Source organism: Equus caballus, chromosome 10, assembly GCF_041296265.1.
Source record: "Equus caballus isolate H_3958 breed thoroughbred chromosome 10, TB-T2T, whole genome shotgun sequence".
Taxonomy (NCBI): Eukaryota; Metazoa; Chordata; class Mammalia; order Perissodactyla; family Equidae; genus Equus; species Equus caballus.
The window spans coordinates 28406620-28432583 of NC_091693.1; the positions used below are offsets into that span (position 1 = coordinate 28406620).

Consider the following 25964-nt stretch of genomic DNA (forward strand, 5'->3'; position numbering starts at 1 on the left):
TATCTCTTGCAGCACTATCTGTAATAGCAAAAAGCTAGACACGGCTTACACGTCATCAATAGGGGACGGGTGGAAGGAACTGCAGTCCTGCCATACAATGGTACCCTGGCCAGCTGCCGGGGACTCTTCTCCAGCCAAACGGTTAGGTGGAACCCACAAGGTATATCACAGCACTGGGTGGTATGGGACCCCTTATCTAAGGAAAGGGGAGGGATACACATGCAGAATGTACTTGTTTATATATATTTTTAAAATGAAAGGATAATCCAAAATTTATATAAATGGTTACCAATGGGAGAGGGCAGGAACAGAGGGAGGAGCAGGCACTGAGGCTAGGCTTCTCTGAATGTACACTTGTTTTTGTAGTTTTCACTTTGGAACCATGAAAATGTTTTTGCATAATTATAAATTAGATTATTTTTTAGTGATCTCTAAAAATTGAAGGTATTCAATGAAAAGCTTACCACACAGATAAAAAATCAAAGCATAAAATAAAAAATCAAAGCCCTGTCATCCTAAATTTGAATTAAAAATATCAGGACAAATCCAAAAATGTTTTATCTCTTAAAAAAAAAAATCCCAACTTTGTCTACTGTAGAGGTTTATAATAACTACCCTAGTAGTAATGAGTACTCCTATTGCCCAGAGCGTGGTCTCTGAAACACATTTCCCACTAAAAAGAACCAGGTTCCTCAGAGAAATGGCCAATTTTAGAGTTGGGGTAGGAAATTTACAGATTATGTAAATCTGAGCCTTGCAACATCTTCTTAGACTGGAAAGCAAAGAAGCCATCAAAGGCTTCTGAGGTCCTGTCAAAAGGATACAGGAGCCAGCTTGAAGGAGCTGCTCCTGGCCAACATTTGGACAAGTGGAGCATCAAATTCTTCACTGCAGGGGCCGGCTCTGTGGCCGAGTGGTTAAGTTCGCATGCTCAGCTGCGGCGGCCCAGGGTTCGGATCCTGGGCGCGGACATGGCACCGCTTGTCAGGCCATGTTGAGGTGGCGTCCCACAGCCCACAACTAGAAGGACCTGCAACTAAGATATACAACTATGTACAGGGGGAGTTTGGGGAGATAAAGCAGGGGAAAAAAAAAATTGGCAACAGTTGTTAGCCCAGGTGCCAATCTAAAAAAAAAAAATTATTCACTGCAATAGATCAAAACACACAGAATATGTTAAAAATCTATGTATATAAAACATACTCTGGCTACTTTTGGAGGATGCTAGCACATCTCAGTCTTCTCAAAGCAAAGGGAAAGAATAAAGCATTTATCCTAGCTTTTCTGAACAAACCATACCTCAAGGTAACCAAAAGGTTGATAAAGGAAAGTTTTTCCTTATGGACGAATTCCAGCAAATAGATGCAGAAATAATGGTATAATTAGAAAACCATGGGGCTGGCCCCATGGCCGAGTGGTTAAGTTCACACACTCCGCTTTGGTGGCCCAGGGTTTCGCCGGTTTGGATCCTGGGCACAGATGTGGCACTGCTCATCAGGTCATGCTGAGGTGGCGTCCCACATAGCACAACCAGAGACACTCACAACTATGTACTGGGGGGCTTTGGGGAGAAAGAAAAAAAAAAAGATTGGCAACAGATGTTAGCTCAGGTGCCAATATTTAAGAAAAAAAGTAATTTATTAAAAAAAAAGAAAACCACCATTTTGCAATTCCTAATGAAATAATGGGTGTAGGCAATGATCATCAACGTTTGCTAAAACCATTCTGTGAAAAATGTTGAAGAACTTTGTAACAGGTGGATCAGGCTGTCAGCTCTTCAATGATCAAAATAAACATCACAGAAGGGCACCAGACATGTGCCTTCTGATGTGATGCAAGAGGAAACACCTTCAACACCTATGAAGGATTGTCAAACAAACGTGCAAACTTGAACCTAATTAAGCCTCTAGATCCAACTACCAGTTTACAAGAAAAACAAGGGACAGAGAAATGACACAATAAGGGTACCATCACCAAAATCCAGAATGTGGTAAATCCTATGGGAAAATTTACCTGGTTTCAACAAATAAAAGGCAATAAAAGTAAAAAGCCCTTATGGGAGAAATCCATAAATTATAAGACTTAAGCATACATTAACCAAATACAAGGTGTGAACCTTGTTCAGATCCTAATTTGAATAAACAAAATGTAAAAAAATTGACACATACATTAACCAAATGCAAGGTGTAAACCTTGTTCAGATCCTAATTTGAATAAACAATGTAAAAAAATTGACACAATTTGGAGTAAACACTGGATATTTGATATTAAGGAATTATTAATATTTTTAGGTGTGTTAATGATTTTGTAGTTATGTATTTAAAAATCTTTCTTTGGCTATCAAAATCAGCTACATAATGAGATTATCAAACTCAGAACTAATGTACAATTAACTTGTAGCCAATCAATTTCTCAATTAAAAGAATTAACATGGTAAAGATATATGAATGGCCCTTAAAGTTGGAAGAGGTCAACATGATTTCATTGATGAAGAGGAATCCAATGCCCAAGACCAGCATTTGCCCAAAATAACACAGCAGAGTCAAGACTAGAAACCACATCTTCCCATGACCAGCACTCTACCTCCCAGCTCAAGGTCTGTCACCAAAAACTAGGAACCATTTTCTTCCCCTCGATATTCAATGTCCGAAAACACAACATTTTTTCCAAGAGACAGGGAAGACTGCGATGGCTGTCGCCAGACATTGGTACCTCCATGTTGACATATGCACTCTGCACCAATCATTACTGATCACAAACTGTGAGATGACTTTAGGACTGTGGGTGGCAGCTATAACAGAGAGACAATCCTTGGTAATGCTGGATGACTCCAAGTTCTCTGAAAATGCAAAGGGCAAGTTGAAGCACAAACCTGTACATTGTCGTATCTTAATGCTGAGACTGTTCAGTCTCCAGGGAAATATTCAACAAATCTGAAGATCTTAAGAACAGAGAAATAGTGAGTGGAATAAAAAAATTACCATCCCTAAACTCAAATAGTAAATAACACCATAGTTGCTGGTACCTTAAACATGAAATGGGTTTTCCGACAGATCGTTAAAATGTTTCTAGTCTGCCATTTAAATGAATTTTTTGGAGAAAAACATACTGTTAAGTCTGCAAATGGTTAAACAAAAACTGGTAGAGGAAAAAATATCTTTTTTCCCCCATTATATATTTTTTATCTCAGTAGGTGTTGGTAACCTTATGTACTGATTTTTAAATAGCTTTATTGAGATACAATTCATATATAATTCATGCACTTAACGTGCACATTTCAATAGTTTTTAATGTACTTAGTTTTAGAACCATGACTACAATCAATTTTACAACATTTTCATCACCCCCAAAAGAAACTGATATCCATTTAGCAGTCACTCACATTTCCCCTCAAACTCCCCCCAGACCTAGGCAACCACTAATTTACCTTCTCTACGGATTTCCCTATTCTGGAAAAAAAAATCATCATCTTTTAGGGAGCCACTCTTAGGTATTTATGGGTGAAATGACGTATGCGGGATTTACTTTAAAATAATCCAGTGGTGGCTGGGAGCAGGTGGGGATAAGATAAGTCTAAAGGCAGAGCGCTAACAGTAAATAAAGCTGGATAATACATGGGGAAAGCATAACGTTTCACCATTCCATTCTCTTTACTCTTGTACGTTTGAAATTTTCTACGACAAGAACACAAAGCGTCGTTTATTACCTCCGAAGGAAAAGTTCCAGAGCGGATTCAGCGACTCAAGGAGGATCCCAACACTGACCCTGGTCCTTTCCACCTTTCAGCTCTGCCGTTCTCAGCGCCGACTTCGCCCCGCGGTGCCGGCACCGCGTACTGTTCGACACCCCACGCAGACGACGCCGTCCAGAGCCAACAAAACGGCACACTAGCGTCCCGCGTCCACTTTGGAGAGAGGAAAACCGCAGACGCGCCATCCCTCCTTGGCCACAATGCCCTCGCCTGAGTCAACGCCGCTCCCTGAGCCTCTCCCTTTCGAAGCGGACTGCAGACTCCGGGAGGACTAAAACCGCGTCAGCAGGTGCGGAGCGCCCGCCCCGGGGGCGTCCGCGCCAGGCAGGCCGGCCACAGGCACGGAAGGCGACGCTGGGGCCCGAGGTGCGAGCGCGGCCAGGGCGGCTCCGCGGGAGCCCTCCGCGAACAGCCGGGCGGGCAGCGGCGGCGGGTCTCCGCCCCCGAGCCCAGGGGGCGACACCGAGCCCCCAAGCGACGGCCGAGCAGACGCAAGGCGACTCTGCGGCCCACACCCTGCGGCCCCGCCCGGGCCGCCGGCTGCCCTGTGCCTGCCGCTGTCGCACGGAGGGCAGGCCGGAGAGAGCCAACGGCGCACCCTCGGCCGCCACCGGGAGCCTTGCTTCCAGCCGCCCGGCCTCCGGCTCTCACGCTCGCTCGGGCGCCACCAGACCTCCCTCTCCGCGGCGGCCGAGACCCAGGACGACGCCGGGCTCGGAGCGCTCACTCCCGCCGCCCCGCCGCGCGCCGCACCCTCCTCCGCGGGCAGGCGTCGGAGGACCACGAGGCGGAGACGCCGGAGGCGCAGCGCCGCCCGGACGCGAACCCCGCGCTCGACGTCGGCCGCAGGCGTCCGCTCTGGCGTCGCGGCCTCAGCCCCAAACGAGGAGACCTGGGGCCACGGGGAGAGGCGCACCCAGGAGAAGAGCCGAAGGAACCACGCTCGAGACCAGCACGCGAGCCACCGTCCCGTGACACCCGGCCTCGGGCTGGCGGCGGCAGCAAGACACTCGACCCTCGACGCCGCTGGCGGGAGAAACCGCCGCCGGCCCGCGGTCTTCTGGGACTTGTAGTTCGTTGTGCCGAACGCGCGCACTTCCGCCGCCCACCGGAAGCGCCGCCATTGCCCCGCGCTAGTAGGTGAGCCTTGCGTTCGGGGCCCGGGATGGAGGACTGGGCCAGGGCGGGCTGAAGGGACCTGGGCCGCGCCCTGGGATGGAGTGGGCCTGGGCAGCGGCCTGTCAGGTTCAAGTCCCTCCGGCGGCGTGAACGGGGCGGGAGCGGGTCCGGTCAGGGCCCCGTCTGCAGCGGAGCCCGACGGGGTCTGATCTGGTCCGAGGCTGCCTTGCTGCAGGACGGGGCCTGGGCTGGGCTGGGCTGGTGGACGCTCCGGCCGCGGCGTCCCCTCAGCGCCCAGCTGGTGGCGGGGACCTGAGGCGGGCGTAGGGGATGGGGCTTGTCCGGCAGCCGCGCCTCACGTCTCGTTTCCCCCTTAGTGCGCTCACGCCGCCCGCCGCGGGAGGCTCTCTGTGCGGGAGGGTAGGCGACAGCCTCCGTGCGGCTGCCCCGGGACGTGGACACGTTGTCTTCCACTGGTACGTGAACTCTGAACTCAGTTTGGAGAGAAAACGTATGTTTCCCAAGCGATCAGAGAACTAGGAGCCGTTCAGGCGGGGCAGACGGCATCCATGAACCCCGGGGTGTCGGGGCCTACGTTGCTTGTGTTCGCTGGCGCCCCAAGTTAGGCGCTGGAGAGGCGAGCGGGACTGGGGTGAGGAGAGCAGGGGCTCTGGTCTGGAAGCTGCCCTGTCCGTGAGGGCTCGAGCCTGGGTTTCAAGGAGCCTCATGCAGTAGAAGCATCTGGCTGTGGAAGTAACTCAGTGCAAGGGGGGGTGGAAAGAGCTGAGGACTCTGAGTTTCCACTTCTAGCGAGGAGCCAGGATGGAGGTTACAGAGCGAGAGAGAGAGAAGGAATTCCTGGTCTCTCCAGCGGTGTTGAGTTTAGGATTCTGGAGTGTGTGGCTGGATGTGCAGGAAGGAATGGCAGGGACAGGGAGCCCTGGAGGCAGGCAGGTCTGGACTAGAGACGGAGCCTGGGGCGGTCCCTGAAACCCCACCCCACTAACAGGGAAAGAGGAAACCGGAGAAGGAAGGAGAAGAAGCACCCTCTTCCCCAGCCTTGCAGCCAGACTAGTCCCCTTCTGGGTGCAGCATGACGAACGAAGGGGACTTTTGTGTGCAAGTATAGTGATAGGACTAAATCTGCTCTGCCACTGCTGTGTGTCAGCACGATGTTAAGGTCTATAAATAGTACTGATTTAGTCCTCACAGCAGCACCATGAGGCAGGGCCTGCTATTCTCCCAGAAGTCTATAGATGAGGAAACTGAGGCCCAGAGAGGTGAAGGAGGGCTGTTCAGGGTCCTACAGTGGCAACTGGTGGAGCTGGGACTTTGAGACCGGGCAGGCTGGCAGCAGAATGGGTGCTCCCAGCCCTCACCCTTGGATGCCTCTGGACAAGGAAGGAGAGAACAGAGGGTGGAGGTGGACACAGACAGTGGGAGACTGCCCAAGGATGGGCAGGAGTGTCAGGACAAGATGGCTTCATGTAGAGTCTTGGGCAGCTTTCTTAGGTGTGGTGTACATTTATGTGTGTGTGTGTGTTCCTGAGTGAGAGGGCAGGGAGAGGACGAGACTGGGCGTGTTGGCCCCTCTGCCAAGGGCTCAGCTGTTGAGGAGCAGCAGCCTAGGGGTAAGAGCGGGGCGCTGGGATGCAGGAATTACTTTGACCAGAAGGAAAACCTCTCCTCTGAGAAGTTGAGAGGACCCACTAGGGAGGGTGCAGGCCTAGAGGAGTTTGTGTGCCAGGAAAGTGGAGTTGTCTAGGGTCATCCCTTGGAGTGAATTAGGAGGCAGGTTTGTCTGCACAGAGAGGATAATGGTGAGAGGGGCTGGAAGAGGGAGTTCGAGCATGGACTTGTTGCTGTAAGGGGGATGGAGATGGAGTGGATGTCGGTATCGCAGTCTTGTACCACACAGGACTCAGAAGCCAGCAGAGGCAGGCAGAGAGGGCAGCCAGTGGCGTGGGGCAGATTGTGCACAGCACCCAAGTGAGAGAGGCTGACTGGTGAGCCCTGGATGGAGGATGCTAAGAGAGAAGGCAGGGGCAGTGGACTGGGCAGGGGTGTACCAGAGCAGGAGGCTGAGAGCTAGGATGGCAGGGTGCTTAGGGCCATGGGTGCAGAGTTCCTGGCTTCCTCCTCCCCAGCCATAAGGCCTTGATTAGGGTTTACTCAAGCTCTTTCTGCCTTGGTGTCCTCGTCTACAAAATGAGGACAGTGCTGTTAATCTTCCTTGTTGGGTTGCGGGGAGGATCAGATGCATGAATTCAGGCAAGTGCTGGGCACAGCACCTGGCTTACAAGAAGTACAGCCTGAGTGGTCGGTGGATTCTGAGGGGTGAAATGCAAGGAGAGTGAGGCAGGGGAGGAGGCTGGGGTCAGAGGCCCCGTGGTGTTTTAATTCACATGTCTTTGACTCAGAGAGCAGCTTTTTACATGGATCAGCCATGGCATTTATTTTATTGTGAATTACCTGTTCATGTCTATCATTTGCTCCTCTTCTTTCTCATGTCTTTATTTTAATAAAGAAGCTTGAGTCTAATTTTGTCAAGTTCAAAAAATAATTCTGGTGGCCTTTTTATTGAATTTACACATTAAATTTAGGGGAGTTAATTATTTTTTTTAACAGGTTTTGGTGTTCTGATCTCAGAGCAGAGGGAATCGACCTCTCTCACACATTGTTGGTGGGAGTCATAGTGGTGTGAATGCAACAGCCATTTGCCGGAGCTTCTGCAACATTTACTGAAATTTTTAAATGCAGCCATGCTCTTGGCCTTGCAGTTCTACCTCTTGGCATTTCTGTTTCAGAAATCCACAAGTGTGTAAAATATATGTGCAAAGAGATTTGTTGCCCATTGCTTATAATAGCCAAAAAACAGGACAAACTTAAATGTCCATCAGAATAACTTATGGTCCCTGTGTAGAGTGGATCTTCAGATAGCTTTATAAAGGAATACAACTGATGTGTCTGTATGGATATGGAGTGGAGTCCAGGAACCGTAAGTGAAAAAAGCTTCCAGTTAGTACACGTTGATTACATTTGTGTATGTGCCTGTGTGCAGATGAAACATATTTTATATTATAAAGTATAAAACACAAGCTTTAGACACGACATTTCTGGAAGGATACACAATAAATCACAGCATTCTGTTTTGAAAATGGGACAGAATATTCTGACTTTTCATCTTGCACCTTTGTTTTTTATATCACGAATACATTTTGGCTTTTTAAACATTATATCCATTATGACTGTGATGGTGTTTGATAAAGAAATAAAAACTTTTAAATCTTTTTTTTTAAATCTAAACTGTCGTTGTTATTTGGTTATAACTGTTATGTAGGTTTCAGGAAAGGGTTTTTAAAGGAAACCAAGCTCTCTTTAAGAATAGAAAAACATAATGTTTTTGGTAGGCAGAATAATGGCCCCAAATATTTCCCCATCCTAATCCTCGAAACCTGTAGATATATTAGGTTACATAGCAAAAGGGTCTTTGCAGATGTGATTAAGTTAAGGATCCTGAGGTGGGGAGATTATCCTGGATTATCTGGGCGGAACCAATGTCATCACAAAGGTCCTGATAAGAGGGAGGCAGGAGGGTCAGAGTCAGAGTATGGGATATGAGGACAGAAACAGGTCAGAGTGATGGGATTGCTGACTGTGGGCTACAACCAATGAATGTAGGCTCCTCCAGGGCCCCAAGGAGTGCGGTCCTGCTGACACCTTGATTTTAACCCGGTGACCATAAAATAATAGCTTTGTGTTGTTTTGAGCCAGGAAGTTTATGGTAATATGTTACAGGAGCACTAGGAAACTAATACAGTGTCAAATTAATCTTCTGAACTGTTTCAGTAGAAATTGAGGATTGTGAGGAGGGCAAAACATAGATGTTAAAGAGGGTTGAATTTCTTGTCTCCAAGCAGGCAGGCTTACAAGAAGTTAAATTATTTAAATTAAAAGATATTTAAATATCTTTATGTTGCTGGTGCCCAGTTTCTTCTCAGGCTGGCAGATCTAACTGCCTGTGTAACATCTCCACTTGGAAACTGTGTCCAGTCTTAACCTGTCTTGATTCTCCTCCCCCTTTTCTGTTTCCACAAAAGGTACAACCTTTTTGTAGTTCTTCCATCCAGAACGAGAGATGTCATTGGTGACCCCTATCCCCCACATCTGTTGCACAAGCCATTCTGCCTCCAAGGTGGAGAATGAATCTGCCCATTTCTCTCCATCACCCTGCAGTCCCCTGAGTCCAGGACTCTGGCGGTAGCGCCTTCTTTTCTGTCACCACAAGAGAACTTCCTCTTGCTACCTCTTTGTATTCACACCTGATCTGTACCCCATCCTATCCTTTGGCAACCACTGGTATGTTCTTCATCCCTATGGTTTTGTGTTTTTGAGAATGTTTTACTAATGAAATCATACATAACTTTTTAAAAACTTTTTGTTTTGAAATAATTATAGATTCATAGGAAGTTGTAAAAAAAAAAAAGATGTACAGGGAGATCCTGTGCACCTTTCACCCAACCTCCCTCAGTGTCCACCTCTCTCATAACTATATACAATATGAAAACCGGGACGTTGATATCGGTACCCTCCAAAGAGCTTTTGCAGATATCACCAGTTTTACATGCACTCATTAGTGTGTGTGCGTGCATCTGTATAGGTCTATGCAGTTTTATCATGTGTTGCTTCATGTAACCAGCTCAGCAGTCAAGATACGGAACTGTTCCATCACAAGGCTCCCTGCTACATGTTTATATGGATACCCACTCCTTCCCCCTAGTTTCTAACTCGTGGCAACTACTAATCTGTTCTCCATCTCTATATTTTTATTATTTTAAGAATATTATAAAAATGCAGTGATACAGTATGTAACCTTTTGAGCTTTACTTTTTTCACTCAGCATAATTCCGTCAAGGGTCATCCACGTTGTTGCATGTATCATTACTTTGTTCTTTTTTGTAGCTGAGTAGTATTTCATGGTATGGAGGTATCACGGTTTAACTGTTCACCCATTGAAGGACACTTTGGTGGTTTTCACTTTGGCTTATTACAAATAGAGCTGCTATGAACTTTCGTGTACAAGTTTTTGTGTGGACATAAGTTTTCATTTCTCTGAGATAAATGCCCCAAGTGCATCTGTTGGGTTATATGGTAAGTCCATTTTTCGTTTTAAAAAACTGCCAAACTATTTTCCATAGCACAGATGGCCGCACCATTTTACATTCCCACCAGCAATCTATGGGTTATCCAATTTCTCCACATCCTCTCCAATACGGTATTGTCACTTTTTAAAAAATTTTAGCCATTCTAATGGATGTGTAGTGATATCTCATTGTGGCTTTTATTTGCATTTCTGTAATGACTTACTATGTTGAGCATCTTTTCATGTGCTTATTTGCCATCTGTTTATCTTTGGTGAAATGTTTGTTTCATGTCTTTCATCCATTTTCTAATTGGACTTTTTTTGTTTATTTAATGTTGAGTTTTCAGAGTTCGTTGTGTGTTCTAGCTATGAGTCCTTTGTCAGAAATGTGGTTTGCAAATATTCTCCTAATGTATAATCTGTCTTTTTCATTCTGTCCACATGGGCTTTCAGGCAACAAACGTTTTTTAAAATTTTGATGTCCAGTTTATCGTGTGTTATGCTTTTGATGTCAAGTCAAAGAACTCTTTGCCTCATTGTAGGTCCTGAAGATTTTCTCCTATTTTTTTCTAAATGTTTTATGTTTTATATATGTCTGTGATCCATTTTGAGTTGATTTTTGTGTAAGATGTGAGATAAGTTGAGGTTCGTTTTTTTGCCTGTGCATATCCAATTGTTGGCACCGTTTCTTGGATGCTTTTCAGTCCTCCAATGGATTCTTTTATACCTTAAAAAAATAATAATAAACTGGGTATATGTTTCTGGGTCTGTTTCTGGGTTCCCTATTCTGTTTCATTGATCTAGGTGTTCATTCCTCTGCTTATACCGCACTGTTGATTACTGCGGTTCTGTAGTGAGCCTTAATGTCAGGAAGAGTAACTTGTCCCAATTTATTCCTCTGTTTCAAATTTGTTTTAGGTATTCTAGGGCCCTTCTCTTTCCATATAAATTTTAGAGTAAATTTGTGCGTGTCTACAAAAACCTTGCTAGGATTGTGATAGGATTGGTTGAACCTATAGATGAATTTGGGGAGAATTGACATCTTTACTATGTCAAGTCCTGTAATCCATGAACATGGTATGTTTCTCTCTCTCTCTCTTTTTTTAATTGACCTATGAGATTAATGTTTTTCACTAAATTTAATGCCCTTGAGAGCTATCCAGGTTATGTATAATAGTTCATTCTTTTTATTGCTAAGTAATTTCCCATGGTATATATGTACCAGCCTTCAGCCATTCGCCCATTGAAGGACATTTTGGTTGTTTCCAGTATTTGGTTGTTATGAAAATTTCTGCTATGAACATTTGCATACAGGCTTCTGCATGCGTGTTTTCATTTATCTGGAATAAATGCCCGAGATTGTGATTGCTCTGTGACTTTTAAATAAATTAAAAGTTTTAGAACTTTGAACATTCCTCCTGAATATTATTCATTGAAAGTCTTACTTTAAAGGTTCCACAATAAAACATCAAGAGGATGTTCCACAGACTGCTTAACTCTTACTATCAAAGATGTAGGCTACACCCCCACACACATTTTTTTTTCTTTAACCTTAAAATGTCTTCCATCACTTTGGTGATGGGATTTCTAGACTTGAGACCTTGATAACTCAGCCTCTTGTTATACATTGCCATGCTGCTCTCCATTTGTAACAGATTTCCTCTGAGCAGTTCTCGTGGCCACACCTTAGCCTGCATTTGGGGTTCTTGGTTCTGGTGAGGTTGGGCAGCTTCCTGGGTATTAGTTTACTCAGTTCTGACTTGGCTGTTCAGACCTCTTCACTTTTACCTATTGGTGACTTTTAAAAAGAAAATCATGAGTTAGGAATGCCCTCCTAGATGTTTTATAGCCTCAGCTCACCCATTTCTCAGAACAAATCGCAAAGAGATGAAAGCAACAAATAAAAAGGGCATTCAGCAGAAAAGCTTCTTGCCTCCAGAACTGTGGGAGAATAAGTTCCTGTTGTTTTAAGCTACATGTTTGTGCAGTTTGTTTCAGCAGCCGCAGGGAACTGATGCACCAGGTGAGCAGCTTGCTCATCTCATGCAGTTTTGTCAGCAGATTTCTTAGCAAGTAGGGTAGGGGTACTGTGGGTTCTGGTTTCAGTTTGAGGCCTCCACTCTGGTGCAGCACAGCCTGGCACGTGGTTCATCCTCTCAGGCCACAGGAACCAAACCCCAGCCTCTGCCAGCTTCCTGCATGGCCCCCAAAAGCCCATCGCCCAAGGACCCCACACCCACCACCACTTTGCTGTACTTTCCACTCATCCATGGAGACTTCAGTGCTGCTTTTTATCTGTGCTGTGTCTCTTATATGTTTCCTTTTTGTATCTTATCTGTCAAAGGAGCAGAGTGGACACCCCAATGTGTGAACTTCGCTAGAAGCCCAGAGTTTCATTTGCATGGCCCCTAATTGGCATGGAAACAGAGACTTGAGGAGTCAGCAAAGTGATGAGGTGCTTGTCAGATGGGAAAGCACGTACCAATGACTAGAGGTGCAGCATTGGGAGCACGGGGAACTGAAAGATGTTCACATGACTGACACACACGGTGGGCATCTGAACCAGAACTCCATGGGTGGTTTCAATCTGGAAAAGAACTTCCAAAGCCTGTGGAGGAATTTGGAGTTTAACCTGAGCACAGCGAGAAGCTGCACTTAGAAGAGTGTTGTGATAGATGCTGCATCCTGTAGGTCCCCATGGTTTCCTGGGAGAACAGGGGAAAGATAAGAGGCAGGACCCAGTCAGGTCTGCTGTGGTATCCCAAGCAAGAAGCAATAGCAGGGCCAGGCATTGAGGACCAGGGGTGTGGAGAGGTGCGTGATATTTGAAAGGCAGGGTCCCCGGGTCTTTGTGACTGACCGAATGTGACAGTTGAGCATGGAGGAGGTGTCAAGAAGGACTTTTAGTGTCCTAGCTCGGCCCCCCGCATTCTTGGCACAAGGGTGGGGATCAGGTGTTAAAATAAACATTTCCAGGTTGGGAAATACATACATGAGTGGTTTGCAGCACAAAGGGCAGGGACAACGTGTTGGTTAACAGCCCAGTATCCTCTGCTTTTGTTAGCACCTCTCCTCCTCCGTCCCTGACCCTCCTACCTCCCTCTTTGTAAGGAGCACTGTGATGACATTGGCCCACCCAGAAAATCCAGGACAATCTCCCCATCTCAGGATCTTGAATTGAATTTCATTTCCAGAGTCCCTTTTGCCATGGGAGGTGACATAGTCACAGGTTCTGGAGATTAGCACATGGACGTCTTCTGGGGGCCATTTTTCAGCCAACCACAGTCATGGTAAAAAAATTTGCAAAACTTGGGGCTGGCCCCGTGACTGAGTGGTTAAGTTCGCGCACTCCGCTGCAGGCGGCCCAGTGTTTCGTTGGTTCAAATCCTGGGTGCAGACATGGCACTGCTCATTAAACCACACTGAGGCAGCGTCCCTCATGTCACAACTAGAAGGACCCACAACGAAGAATGTGCAACTATGCACCGGGGGGCTTTGGGGAGAAAAAAGGAAAAAAAAAATAAAATCTTTAAAGTTTAAAAAAAAAAATTTGCAAAACCCCAATCAGTGTGCAAACAGAGGGGTCAACTGAGACACCGTGAGCAGAGGAGGAAAGAGTGGAAGGGGATGTGGTCGCAGGTGTGGTGGCATCCGGTGGGTGACAGCCTTTTGTGGTGAGTGAGAGGTGAGGATCCTGAGAGCTGGCTGTCACTTCTGACCTAACCAACCTCTGAGTTCTCCATTTCACTCAAGAAGAGAAGTTAGTGAAAATAAAGGGGGCTGAGTGATCTATAGCCTCAGATTTTCTGCAGATATGCTGATCTGTAAGATTGCCCTGAGCTGAAGAATCCTGGTGCCCCCGTGACGCAGCATTGCCCTCAAGTTCCTGTCTGTCTGTGAAGCGGAATCTCTCGTCCCTGGCACTTTCCACGCAGGAGGCCGGTCATTCTCTGGTGAGGCTGTCCTGTGCGCTTCAAGATGCTTAGTACGTCTCTCACCTCTACCCACTAGATGGTAGCCAGTAGTTTTCCCCTCTACATCCACCCCTTGCCAAGTTGTGACGACCATAAATGTCTTCAGACATTGCCAGATGTCCCTTGAGGGCAAAACCACCCCCAGTTGAGAGCCACTGCTCTACAGAAATGGCCGACTTTCTTACACGTCCTGGAGACATCTTCCTCTTGGTGGCCTTGTCCTTTCATTGAGTCTGGCACTCACTGTGGAGGGGTCCCCGAGGAAACAAAGACATTTTATCAGGCAGGATATCCCCAAGGACTCAGAGGTGACCTCCCTGCAGCTGGTCATGGAATAGACCTTTCCTTAGGATGTGCAGGACGTGGAGAACTCAGGTCTGCGGAGTCAGCCGCTTGTGTGCTGGCCATGTGGCCACCCCATGTTGTGGATGGATGGAGCTTTTGCCTTTTTGGGGGGAGGTCATTTTATTCTTTGAGTTTAATGCTGCAAGTCAGGTAAACGTGTGCTCACACCAACTCTAAGAGACTTGAACGTTGAACGTTTGTTCACAGACTTATGTTCTGCCTTAAACATTTTTTAGTGGGATATGAATGGTTTTCCCCCCCAAATTCCTTATTTGACCTCAATTCTGATCATTCTGGCGTTCCATCCGTTGCCTGTGCGTTGCTGCCGTATCTCCTGGTCGGGTGCCAGGTCAGACACAGCCCTGCGGTGTGAAGGCATCATCTTCTGTGTCAGCATGGAAATAGCTGCTCAGCTTGCTTTCTCTTCATTTTCTAGTTATTCTGAGAGGAGTTGAATGCTTGTTTTGCCTGAAGAACTGTAAGTTTGTGTGAGGAAGAGAGATTGGGACCCACTGCCTAGATTGTGCCCAGAAGGAGAGCGTCCTTGCAGAGTTAAGGGAGCTCTCAGACCCCAGCTGTGTGTCGAAGCAGTAGGGTTCCCAGAAGAGACTGTCTTGGAAATAAGAGCTGGCGGGAAGCTGCCTTGGAGGGTTTCATGGTTCCAGTAGCTGCAGGTGGTGCTGGCCCTGTGTTCCTGCTGGCAGTGTCCAGGAGCGGCCCCCCAACGCACGCTCTCGGGAGCTCAGGACCTAAGAGAAACCCCAGCACCTGGAGAACCACAAAGAGGAGATGATGCTGGTGGAAGAACTTACCCAAGCATTTGAAGACAAAGGTGAGACCTGCCAGAAACATGAGGCACGGAGAGAGCATGATTTCCCTGACTTGTGACTCGATCCTTGGTTCTCCAGGAAAATGGGTTTTATAGAGAAAGTGAGGTGAGGAAAATGCCAGTGTTCAAAGCTGGGAGAATGGTGAATGTCTGCCTCCTGGAAGTCACGAGTGACAGTCGTTGTCCCTTGGGGCCTCTAGGCCAGATGGTAGTTCTGAGTTTCAAGAGGGTGAGAGTTCAGCCAGAGGCGCCAGGTGAGTGAGAGGCGCCATCTGGCCAAGTGAGCGGTTGTTGGGTGTGAGCAAAGGCACCGCACAGGATGCATTTGTGGGGTGTTGGGCCATCCCGCTGACCAGTGACTGGGGAGATGGTGTGCGAGCACAGGCATGGGTGTGGGTGTGCTTTCAGTGGGGTCAGCTGGAGTCAAATATGGGGAAGGATTGGGGGCAAGATTTAGGAGGGTTTTTGCCTGGCTGTCTCAGTGGGACAAGCAGAGTGTGGGAAATGATGACGAAGTGAAGGAAAGCAGAGGGTGATGAGTGAGCCACCCAGGCTGTGGGACAGCATCCTTGCACCTCCAGAATGGCTCGAAGGAGGGTACGCCTGTGACACCACCCCATCATCGAGTGTCCTCAGCTGTCCTCCTGGGAATTTTCATATCTTCCTTATCCCCATTCTCACCCCCCCCAGACCCCTCATTTTTGGAAACCAGCCAGTGTTTCATTGTGATATTTAAAATTTTTTTTCAATCAGCTCATGTTTCACTGGTATGTGAAAACTAAACAGGTTTTTTTGGAAACCAGCTGATGTTTCATTGGGATATTTTTAAATTGTACTGTTGTTTTGACACTCTGCCTCCTCCTATTTGGTCTCTTGAAATGACTGGAGAAATTGGCCCTTCCTTCTCTGACTAGAGGGACAACTGTGTATCTATGGACTCGTGGTTCAGACACCCCAGTGCGTGCCTGGGCACTCACCTCGAGCCTGGGGCAGCCCAGGCCCAGACGTAGGCAGCTGGCCCACTCTGCAACTGGAAAGCCAGCTTTACCACCTCGTCTGACCTCAGAGCCTTGGCGAGGTCGGAGCCCTGCCTTCCTGCTCCTCACACCCCAAGAGAATATTCCTCAGCTGTACCAGCCACCTCTCGTTTGTTGGGGGTTGGGGGTGGGCTTGTGAGCCTGGGGCTTCTGAAGTGGGGCTGAATCCCTAATTATTCCCCTAACCCCAGCCCTGCCTTCTGAGGATCTCTGCCCTCTTCACGACAACTTTTTCAGCTATGAGGAGGAAACAGAAGCGCATTCTCAGCCGGTCCCATCCCAGGTGAGTGAGGGACCTTCACTCTCTTTGCCTCAGTCTCTTCGGCTGCAAAATGGCTCCACGAGTAGCACCAGCCTCCTCAGGCCGGCACACATGGGAGCTCAGTAATGCTGCCTTATGCCTTCGGGAGACGCCCAGGGGCTCCCTGCCTTCCTTGTGTGAATGGGCCAGGAGCTCCTAGGACCTGACCCAGCCTGAGCCTCCCTTACTTTGTTCCATGGGCCCGGTCTCTGCTTCAGACCTCCTGTTTGTGGTCGTTGCTCAGTGGGCCCTCAAGGGCAGGCAGAGTGGAGCCTCCATACCCTTAGAGACCAGCAGCACGCTATGGGGTAAGGAGCAGGTCCCTGACCTTGTTCAGGGTCCCAACACCACAGGCATTGTCTGCATGCTTCCCGGGTGCCAGGGCCCAGTTCCCCTCATGTCCTGTGAGACTCCCTGATATGGGAGGCTGTCTTCATAGTCATGTCAGGGCAACTCGTGCCAGAGAAGTTCAGAGACATGTCCAGATGTCCAGATAGTAAGTTGTGAAGCTAAGATGCCGACTTGGGCCTGGCACCAGAAAAGGCTGCTCAAGCCTGCTCTCAAGGAAGGCTGGCAGGTGAAGGGCCATGTGCCTGGGTCTGTGTTTGACCTGAGTACAGCCCAAAGCCAGGAACCTTTGGGGCACTCCTGGACATTATCTTCAGTGCACGTCCTCTCCGTCCCCTGTGCCACCCCAACCCCCCACCCTCCACGTCGGGAGGCAGGGCCTCATGGTAACACAGTGATGTTTCAGCCCCCTGTGAGCTTCAAGGACGTGGCTGTGACCTTCACACGTGAGGAGTGGGGACAGCTGGACCCAGCCCAAAGGATGCTGTACCGTGACGTGACTCTGGAGACCTGCAGCCACCTGTTCTCCCTGGGTAAGGCGGGCTCTGGGGCTCAAAGCTTTGGCTCTTCTCATAGGTGCACCTAGGCTGGGAGGAAGCATTCCAGAAGTGGGTTCCTTTGAGATGCAGATCCTGGGTGGGCCACTTGTTCTGCCTCCATGGCAGGTTTGTGACCTGTAGTTCAGGGAGCAAGGAGTTTGCTTGGGATGGTGCTGGGGCCCTCCTAGTCCATCCACATCTGACCCCAGGGCAAAGGGCCGGGCCCGAGGACATGGTTCTCCTTGTCTCCAAGCAGAGCACCAAGTCCTGTGTTTTCCCCCTTGACCAGGGCTTCTGCTTTCCAAACCGGACATGATCTCCTGGCTGGAGCAAGGGGAAGACCCATGGAGGGCGAGGCAGGGACCCCCCCAAGGTGAGAGCCGGCCCACAGCCCAGTCGGTTAACATGGGCAGAGGGCTCTCTTTGGGCCCCGGGTCTGAGGAGGAGGGAGGCCATTTGTGGGGAGCCTCCTCGGTGTTCTCTGCTGCCTCCTCATGTCTAAGAAGGCAGCCACGTTCCCATCCACGTCAGCCTGTCCCTCTGTCCCAGGCCATGAAGAACACATGTCACTGTCATCCAGCCATTTATCACATGAAGGTTCACTCTGTTCACATCTTCCCTTTGGTCTTCACCCCTCAGCCAACTTGTCTTATTCCCAGGTCCTTGTGCCGCCTCTCTTCCTTGAGTCCCTGATCCTGACTTGCACCTGGGGCAGCAGCTCCTTGGGCCTCCCCTTCAAGCCTGGCCTTTGCCCTGCAGTTGGATGTCCACCCCTCCTCCATGTTGGACGTTTCCATGACTTCTAGGTGATCCTGAGGTGTGATGAGAACTCGTGTGACCTAGGAAATGGCAGCAACCCTTCCAGGATTCCTAAGTGGCCATTCCTGGACCTGCTTTCCCGCCTCTCCTCATCCCATAGACCCATCTCCTTATACGTCCCAGTGTGTCAGCCTAATTGGAATTTTTTTTTTGCCAGCTGTATCAAGATACAATTCACATACCATACAGTTCACTACTTTAAAGTATGCAAAGGCTTTCGGTATATTCACAGCTTGTGCATCCATCACCACAATCAGTTTTAGAACATGCTCATCACCCCAACTAATTGGGCTGCTTCTGATTTTTTTATTGTTTTGTTTTAACTAACAGACTTTATTTTTTTAGAGTAATTTCATGTTTACAGAAAGTTGAACAGAAAGTACAGAGTTCCCATATACCACCCGCCCCGTACAGTTTCCCCTATTGTTAATATCTTGCATTCTGTGGTACATTTGTTAAAATTGATGAACCTGTATTGATAACATTATTATCAATAGAGATCAGTAGTTGACATTAGGTTCACTCTTGGTGTTGTACATTCTGTGAGTTTGGACTAATGTATAATGTCATATATCCACCATTATAGTATCATACAGAGTAGTTTTACTGCCCTAAAAATCCTCTGCCCCACTTGTTTATCCCTCCCTTTACCCTAACTCCTGGCAACCACTGATTATTTTACTGTCTCTCTGAGTTTCGCCTTTTCCAGAATGTCCGGTAGTTGGAATCATGGATGTATAGCCTTTTCTGACTGGCTGCTTTCGCTTAGCAATAAGCATCATATGTGTCCTTCACATATCTGACATGCCCCTGACCTGGAGGTGTTGAATTTATCCCGTGTATTCCTGCTCCTTCCTACCCTGTGACTCTCACCTGCAGCCTGTTATGTCTTCCTCTGAAGTCTCACCTACATGTACTTATCTTTGGTTCTCAAATGACGTCATTCTCTATTCGGTTTACTGGCAGCGTCTCCCTTCTAGTCTGTCATAGACGTTACTTTCTGGCTGACCTGCACAGTCTGTCTTCCTCATTTCATGTTCCTGATGGAGATACTGCTGTAGAATGTTTAGCCTCCTTTGCCCATTTTCCAATGGCTAGGCACAACTTGGACATATCTTAGCCAACCAAAGATTTCTTTCCTCCTTCTCATCCTCAAATACCCTTTCACTCTCCTTTGTTGAACCATTGTTGCATTTGAAAAGATTCTTTATCAACAGGGATTCCAAGGCCATACTCCAAAGGAAAACTGGAGAGTTTTAGGAAGGAGAACTATGTTGATTGTGGAGGATGTTGAGTGTAGGTAAGGACGTTGCCCAAGAGAGAAAGAGGGTCTCTGACATGAGGGAAACATCCTCTTGGAAGGTAAGTGATGGCTAGAGAGTGTAGTTAATACTTTGCCAGAAGGAGGATCTTTGTCTCCTTGGCAGGCCTGGAGAGCAAAGCATGGGGACTCAAGCAGAGGCCTTGATAGCACTGGATATGAGTGGCTACATGACTAAAATGGACAGAGTGACAAGTAAAGGGGGAATCTTGGAGGACCAGGCCAGAGTCCTGAGCTGGGAGCCTGTGGCACTCATTGTAAGACGCCCAGTATCTTCAGCAGAGGGGGGAGTCCCCAGTAGGACTGTAACAAGTGTGACTTTATCAACAGTACCATGTGCTAACAGTGCACCATGTACCACACACCGTGTGAGGCTCACATATTGACTCATTTACACCTCACAGTGAACCTTGCAAACTACACATTCTTGTTCCTGGCTTACTGCCCAGGAAAATGAGCCTCAGAAGTGGCCAGTTGGTTGCAGCCCAGTTTGGCCAACCATGCTGCTTCTGGGATGACAGTGCTTTTCTGGGGAGTCTGTGGCATCAATTCTGGGGTGATTCAAAAGACTTTTTTTCCTCTGTGGGCAGCCTGAAGAAATGGTAGAAGTGATGTGTTAAGAATATTAAGTCATGGGGCTGGCCCGGTGGTGCAGTGGTTAAGTGTGCACGTTCCACTTCTTGGTGGCCCAGGGTTCGCTGGTTCGGATCCCGGGTGTGGACATGGCTGTGGTAGGCGTCCCACATATAAAAAAGTGGAAGAAGATGGGCATGGATGTTAGCTCAGGGCCAGTCTTCCTCAGCCAAAAGAGGAGGACTGGCAGTAGTTAGCTCAGGGCTAATCTTCCTCAAAAAAAAAAAGAATATTAAGTCAGGGCCTGGCCCTGTGGCCAAGCAGTTAAGTTCTCACGCTCCACTTTGGCAGCCTGGAGTTCACTGGTTTGGATCCTGGGTGTGGACCTACACACCACTCATCAAGTGATGCTGTGGCAGCATCCTGCATAGAAGAACTAGAATAACCTACAACTATGACATACAATTATGTACTGGGGCTTTGGGGAGAAAAAAAAAAGAGAGGAAGATTGGCAACAGATGTTAGCTCGGGGCCAGTCTTCCTCACCAAAAAATATATATATGTTAAGTCAGATCAGCGATGATGGTCTAGTAGTTAACTTCACCACTTCAGTGGCCCAGGTTTGTTTCCTGGTCGCAGAACCACAGCACCCATCTGTCAGTTGCTGTGGTGAGGCAGCGGCTCACATAGAAGAACTAGAAGGACGTACAACTAAGATATACAACCATGCACTGGGGGGCTTTGAGGAAAAGAAAAAAGAGAATATTAAGTCAGTACTGGTATTTGGAATCCTGTTCAAGATCCAAAACTAGGAAATAAATAAACTAAGGGTCAGTAATCTAGGTAGAAGCACCAGTTAGGATCCCATCTTAGTTTCCTGTGGCTGCTGTAACAAATTACCAACTGAATGGCTTAAAACAGCACAAATTGATTCTCCCACAGTTCTGGAGGCCAGAAACCTGAAATCAATATCATTGGGCTGAAATCAAGGTGTCAGCAGGGCCATGCTCCTTTGGGAAGCTCCAGGATAAAATCTCTCCTTGTCTTGTCCAGGATCTGGTGGCTATGGCATTCCTTCGTTCATGCCCACATCACTTCAGTCTTTAAGGCCAACATATTCAAACCTCTCTGCTCCATTTTCATATCACCTTCTCTGTGTGTATCAGATTTCCCTCTGCCTCCCTCATATAAGGACATTTGTGATGACAGTTAGGGCCCACCAGATAATTTCCCCATCTCGAGATCCTTAATGCATCTGCAAAGACCCTTTTTCTAAATAAGGCACTGCATTCACAGGTCCCAGCAATTAGGACATAGGTATCTTTTGTGGTTATTGAGGGCTGTATACTTTCAGACCCAATTCTTTCTGTGAATTCTCCCTTAATCTTCACCCTCCCCTGCTGCTTCTTATTCCATTGCTCCCTCTTTGGGGACCAGTCTTCCTGGGTCACCACCTCATTATCTTTGCTTGTTTTTTGTACTTTACCACTGATTTCCTGTTTGCTGATCCATCCCTCCCTTTCATGTCCTGTGTGAAATTACAGTCTATGGATTAGAAACCAACCCAGAGACACTTCTCATACTTAGTGGTCTCCTTCATCTCACCCTCCCCTCTGATGCTTCTCCATTTTTCAGACATTTTGGATTTCTTTCAGACTGGAAGACTACACTTGAAAAGAAAGAGCCAACTTCCAAAGAGGGTACTGCTGCAGAGGATACATCCCACCACGTGGAAGTGAAACACTGTGTCTGGGAAGAGGGCTTCTGGTCCCTGTCATTAGGAGAAGAGCAGGATTGGAGGGACCAGCTAGGAGAGCACCAGGAGGACTCTTGGAGTCAAACAAGACTCATGTCAGAGAGACTGTTTGCTCAAGGGGAACATTGTGAGCATGACCTTTGGGGAAGTTATCTGAGCTTAAGCCTTCTACCTTCAACATTACCCATAAGAACACATTTCCAAAAGTTCAATGCACAGGTTAAAAAGTTGAAACAGAATTCAGTTTTCATTAATCATCAGAAAGACTGGACTGACTTGAAGCCCTGTGAAAGTCATCAAAGTGTTAGAGCCTTCTGTCAGAGCATTTACTTGAATAAACTTGCAAATGGTGAAATGGGAAATAAAAAACCTTGTGAATATACTGTCAGTAGTGACTCTTTCAACTGTGATACCTCCCTTCATTTTCATAATATAATTTCTTCAGCAGAGAACAGTAATGACTGTAAGGACTATGGAGACATCGTTAACCATAGCCTATCTCTGAGTGAACACAAGCCAATGCATTTTGGGGAAAGTCAGTGTGAGTGTGACGAATGCCTTGTACAAACTGAAATAAGAGATCCTGGAAAGGTACCATTCAGGTATGAGGAGGACTGTGATGCCTTCCATGTGGCCTCATCTTTTACTGACTGTGACATTCAGACCAGAAAGAAGCCATGTGCCTGTAATCAGTGTGGAAAATCTTTCAGCTGTTGCTCTAAGCTTGTTGTGCACCAGAGGACACACACTGGAGAAAAGCCCTATGAATGTAGCCGGTGTGGGAAGTCTTTCAGCCAGAGCTATGACCTTGTCGTACATGAGAGAACTCACACTGGAGAGAAGCCCTATGAATGTAACCAGTGTGGGAAATCCTTCACCCAGAGTTCCAAACTTATTAGGCATCAGCGAACTCACACTGGAGAAAAACCATATAAATGTCATGAATGTGGGAAATCTTTCAGGTGGAACTCTAACCTTATTGTACATCAAAGAATTCATACTGGAGAGAAGCCTTATGGGTGTGCTCATTGTGGAAAATCCTTCAGCCAAAGCTCTGACTTTGTTGCACATAAAAGGACGCACACTGGAGAGAAGCCCTATGAATGTAACCAGTGTGGAAAATCCTTCATCCGAAGCACTCAACTTATTAGGCATCTGCGAATTCACACTGGAGAGAAGCCATATAGATGCAATCAGTGTGATAAAACCTTCACTGGGAGCTCTCACCTCATTGAACATCAGAGAACTCATACTGGAGAGAAGCCTTTTGAATGTGATCAGTGTGGGAAAGCCTTTACTGGGAGCTCTCACCTTCTTTCACATCAGAGAATTCATTCTGGAGAGAAACCATATGAATGTAATGACTGTGGGAAAGCTTTTCGGCAGCGATCACAGCTTATTGTGCATCAGCGAACCCATACTGGAGAGAGACCTTATAAATGCAGTCATTGTGGAAAAGCCTTCAGCCAGAGGTCTCCCCTCATTGTGCATCAGAGAACACACGTTGGAGAGAAGCCCTATCAGTGTAAGATGTGTGTTAAAGCTTTCAGTCAGAGGTCACGCCTTATTGAACATCAGAGAACACATACTGGAGAAAAGCCCTATGAATGTGTCAACTGTGGGAAAGCCTTCAGTGATCGATCAACCCTTACAAAACATGAGAGAACACACACTGGTGAGAAACCCTATGAGTGTAATCATTGTGAAAAGGCCTTTAGCCAGCGGTGTCAACTTACTAGGCATCAGAGAATTCATACTGGAGAGAAACCCTATGAATGTAACGAATGTGGGAAATCTTTCAGTTATAATACTTCCCTTGTTCAACATGAGAAAACTCATGAGAGAGAAAACCTATGAATAATCAAGATGGAAAAGCTTACTGCCAGACCTACTTTACTAGACATCAGATGACCAAAGTATGACTGTCAGAATGTGGTCTAGTGACCACATGCATCAGAATTGCTTGGTGTGTGTGTTGAAACTGCACGTTATCAAGCTCACCCTGATCTACAAAATCAGAATCTCTAGCATTAAAACCCAGGAGCCTGCAGTTTCCAAAAGCAGCACAAGTGATTTGTATGTACACTAAAATGTGTTTACTTCTGAATTTAGGTGAGAAGCTATGATCGGGACCACTGATGAAAAACTCAGTCAGAGCTCTTAACAGGACTTGGGTACAATGCCATTCTGAATTCCCTACCAGATAATCTTTTTAGTGCAAACAACCAGCCAAACTTAATCAGATGTTGTCCCTGTAACACATTCCTAGAAATGATGGGGGACTGGAAGATATTCCTGATACAGAGTCCCAAACATTTCATCAAAGAAGAAATCATTGCATGAGGAAGTTGGTGTTGAGTGATGAACTAGAAAACCAGCCATTTTCAATGTAAACCAGCAATTAACAACACAAATTGAAGGAAGACTAAGGATGGGAAGTCTTCTGAAATGGTTTTTATTAGAATTAAAGGTAGACTCTGAGTATTTCAGGGACTCTGTTCTACTCTAACTCACCTTTGTTGCACAGTTAGGTTGACTGTAATCAGAACTGGGTGCATAGCAATATGAAAAATATCAGGTGAAATGAAAACAGGACCCAAAATAGTATGTACACAAAACATTACAACTACATAAAAACGTGTACATAGATGGTTAAGAAGGTCAATTGAGCAGCGTGTTCAAAAAACGGCTGAAATGTAAATCAACAATGGTGAACAACATGGGAGAGGCCATTACTGCAAACTTGAGCAAGATGAAAGCAGGTAGGAGATGTCACCTGAAGATGCAGAGTGGGAAAGGCTGAAGCCAGGAGCATGAAGAGAGGACTGCAGCTGTGGTGGTCATGGGACCCCCACAGAGCTGCCGACTGACAGGTGGAGCAGGAGAGAAGAGTTAATTGAAGGTCTAGCCATGAAACTCCCAAGTTTTCTCCCCCGACCTCCCCTTTTTTTCTTGTCTTGCATTAAGTATCTGGCTGTGGGTAAGCAATAAGTAAAGAAGGGAATGAGTTATATGCTAAAAAATTAGTCTGGAGGAGTAGGGAATCTGGTGTATTATGCTCCTGAACAAGGGCTGCCTTGTTTTGGCATTTCAAGGACCTTCTAGTTCTTGCCCTTTTCCCCCTAAAGCAAGGTATGCCATTAAACTGCCTCCCCCCATCTATGGAGCTTCCCATCTGCTTTCCAATAGCCCCTTCTGTATGGGTGGGAGCCAAGGAGCCAGAGGCTTGAAGAAAGCCTCCAACATGGAAGAAAAAATACCTAAGGAAAAACAGCCCCGAAGAAAATAACTGTTCACGGTAACCAAATATTTAAAATGTTTTGTTCTAAGAGCAAGTCAAGATATAATTGCAAATAAAAGATAAATACAAGATGCTCTTTAGAAAAGAGAATTGTGAAAACAAGAATAGACTATGAAATTTCAAGTAAAAGGGCCAGCCCCGTGCCTGCGTGGTTAAGTTCACACACTCCACGTCGGCGGCCCAGGGTTTCGCTGGTTTGGAACCTGGGCACGGACATGGCACCACTCGTCAGGCCACACTGAGGCAGCATCCCACATGCCACAACTAGAAGGACCCACAATTAAAATATACAACTATGTACTGGGGGGATTTAGGGAGGAAAAACAGGAAGAAAAAAAAAGATTGGCAACAGTTGTTAGCTCAGGTGCCAATCTTGAAGAAAATAAAATTTTTATAAGATTCTTGACCCAAAAAAAAGAAAACTTCCCAGAGCTGAAGGAATATCTTCAGATCATGCCAACCACTATCCAGGATTGATGTAAGATCCATACAGCATGAAAAATTGAGAACACCATTATTAAGAAGATATTGCAGAATCTTCTGGAGAGAATAATTTTGAAACCAAGAAAGGAATGTGGTTTTTTTAAAGAAAAGGAATGTTTCTTTGAATTAAAAAAAAAAAAGTAGGTAATCAGAGACTTTGAGGTCAAGAAATTGTTCAAGAAAGTGTACAGATGGTACAAGACAATTGCCCAAATATGAAGCAAACTTTAGAAAGTAGTATTCATTTGACCCTGATGCTGATAATTCTTCCTGGAAGAGGCAGAGGACTTAGGAAATTGAAATAAAAGAGGGAAATATAATCAGA

The 25964-nt window shown here is 46.7% G+C and overlaps 2 protein-coding genes across 26 annotated transcripts; one reads left to right on the forward strand and one right to left on the reverse strand.

Moving 5' to 3' along the window:
- On the reverse strand, positions 1-5598 carry LOC111775147 (collagen alpha-1(I) chain). Its single transcript, XM_023649432.2, has 3 exons — positions 5466-5598; positions 3707-5182; positions 1-2839 (listed from the first exon to the last, which is right to left on the reverse strand). Exons 1-2 carry the CDS (start codon positions 5596-5598, stop codon positions 4023-4025), a joined length of 1293 nt encoding a protein of 430 aa, XP_023505200.1. The 3' UTR covers positions 1-2839; positions 3707-4022.
- On the forward strand, positions 4541-25964 carry ZNF544 (zinc finger protein 544). Of its 25 annotated transcripts, none has more exons than XM_070225063.1 (9): positions 4550-4891; positions 5248-5346; positions 12358-12468; positions 13826-13966; positions 14769-15164; positions 16390-16481; positions 17254-17380; positions 17676-17759; positions 21755-25964. In XM_070225063.1, the coding sequence occupies exons 5-9, from the start codon at positions 15122-15124 to the stop codon at positions 23710-23712; spliced, it is 2304 nt and encodes a 767-aa protein (XP_070081164.1). In that variant the 5' UTR covers positions 4550-4891; positions 5248-5346; positions 12358-12468; positions 13826-13966; positions 14769-15121; the 3' UTR covers positions 23713-25964. The 25 variants fall into 25 exon arrangements, with proteins under 25 accessions (XP_023506394.1, XP_070081164.1, XP_070081169.1 ...); XM_070225068.1 differs by having other exon boundaries at positions 15037-15164; XM_070225064.1 differs by having other exon boundaries at positions 4886-4996.

Bases quoted from the DNA above. Each gene is read 5' to 3' on its own strand.
- LOC111775147 (XM_023649432.2), bottom strand. From the start codon at position 5,598: ATGAGGCTCCTTGAAACCCAGGCTCGAGCCCTCACGGACAGGGCAGCT. The intron at 5,183-5,465 runs GTAGGCCCCGAC...CGCCCGCCTCAG, and splicing joins CGCCAGCGAACACAAGCAAC to GTCCCCGCCACCAGCTGGGC.
- ZNF544 (XM_023650626.2), top strand. From the start codon at position 15,122: ATGATGCTGGTGGAAGAACTTACCCAAGCATTTGAAGACAAAG. The intron at 16,482-17,253 runs GTGAGTGAGGGA...GTGATGTTTCAG, and splicing joins CTCAGCCGGTCCCATCCCAG to CCCCCTGTGAGCTTCAAGGA. The intron at 17,760-21,754 runs GTGAGAGCCGGC...GATTTCTTTCAG, and splicing joins GAGGCAGGGACCCCCCCAAG to ACTGGAAGACTACACTTGAA.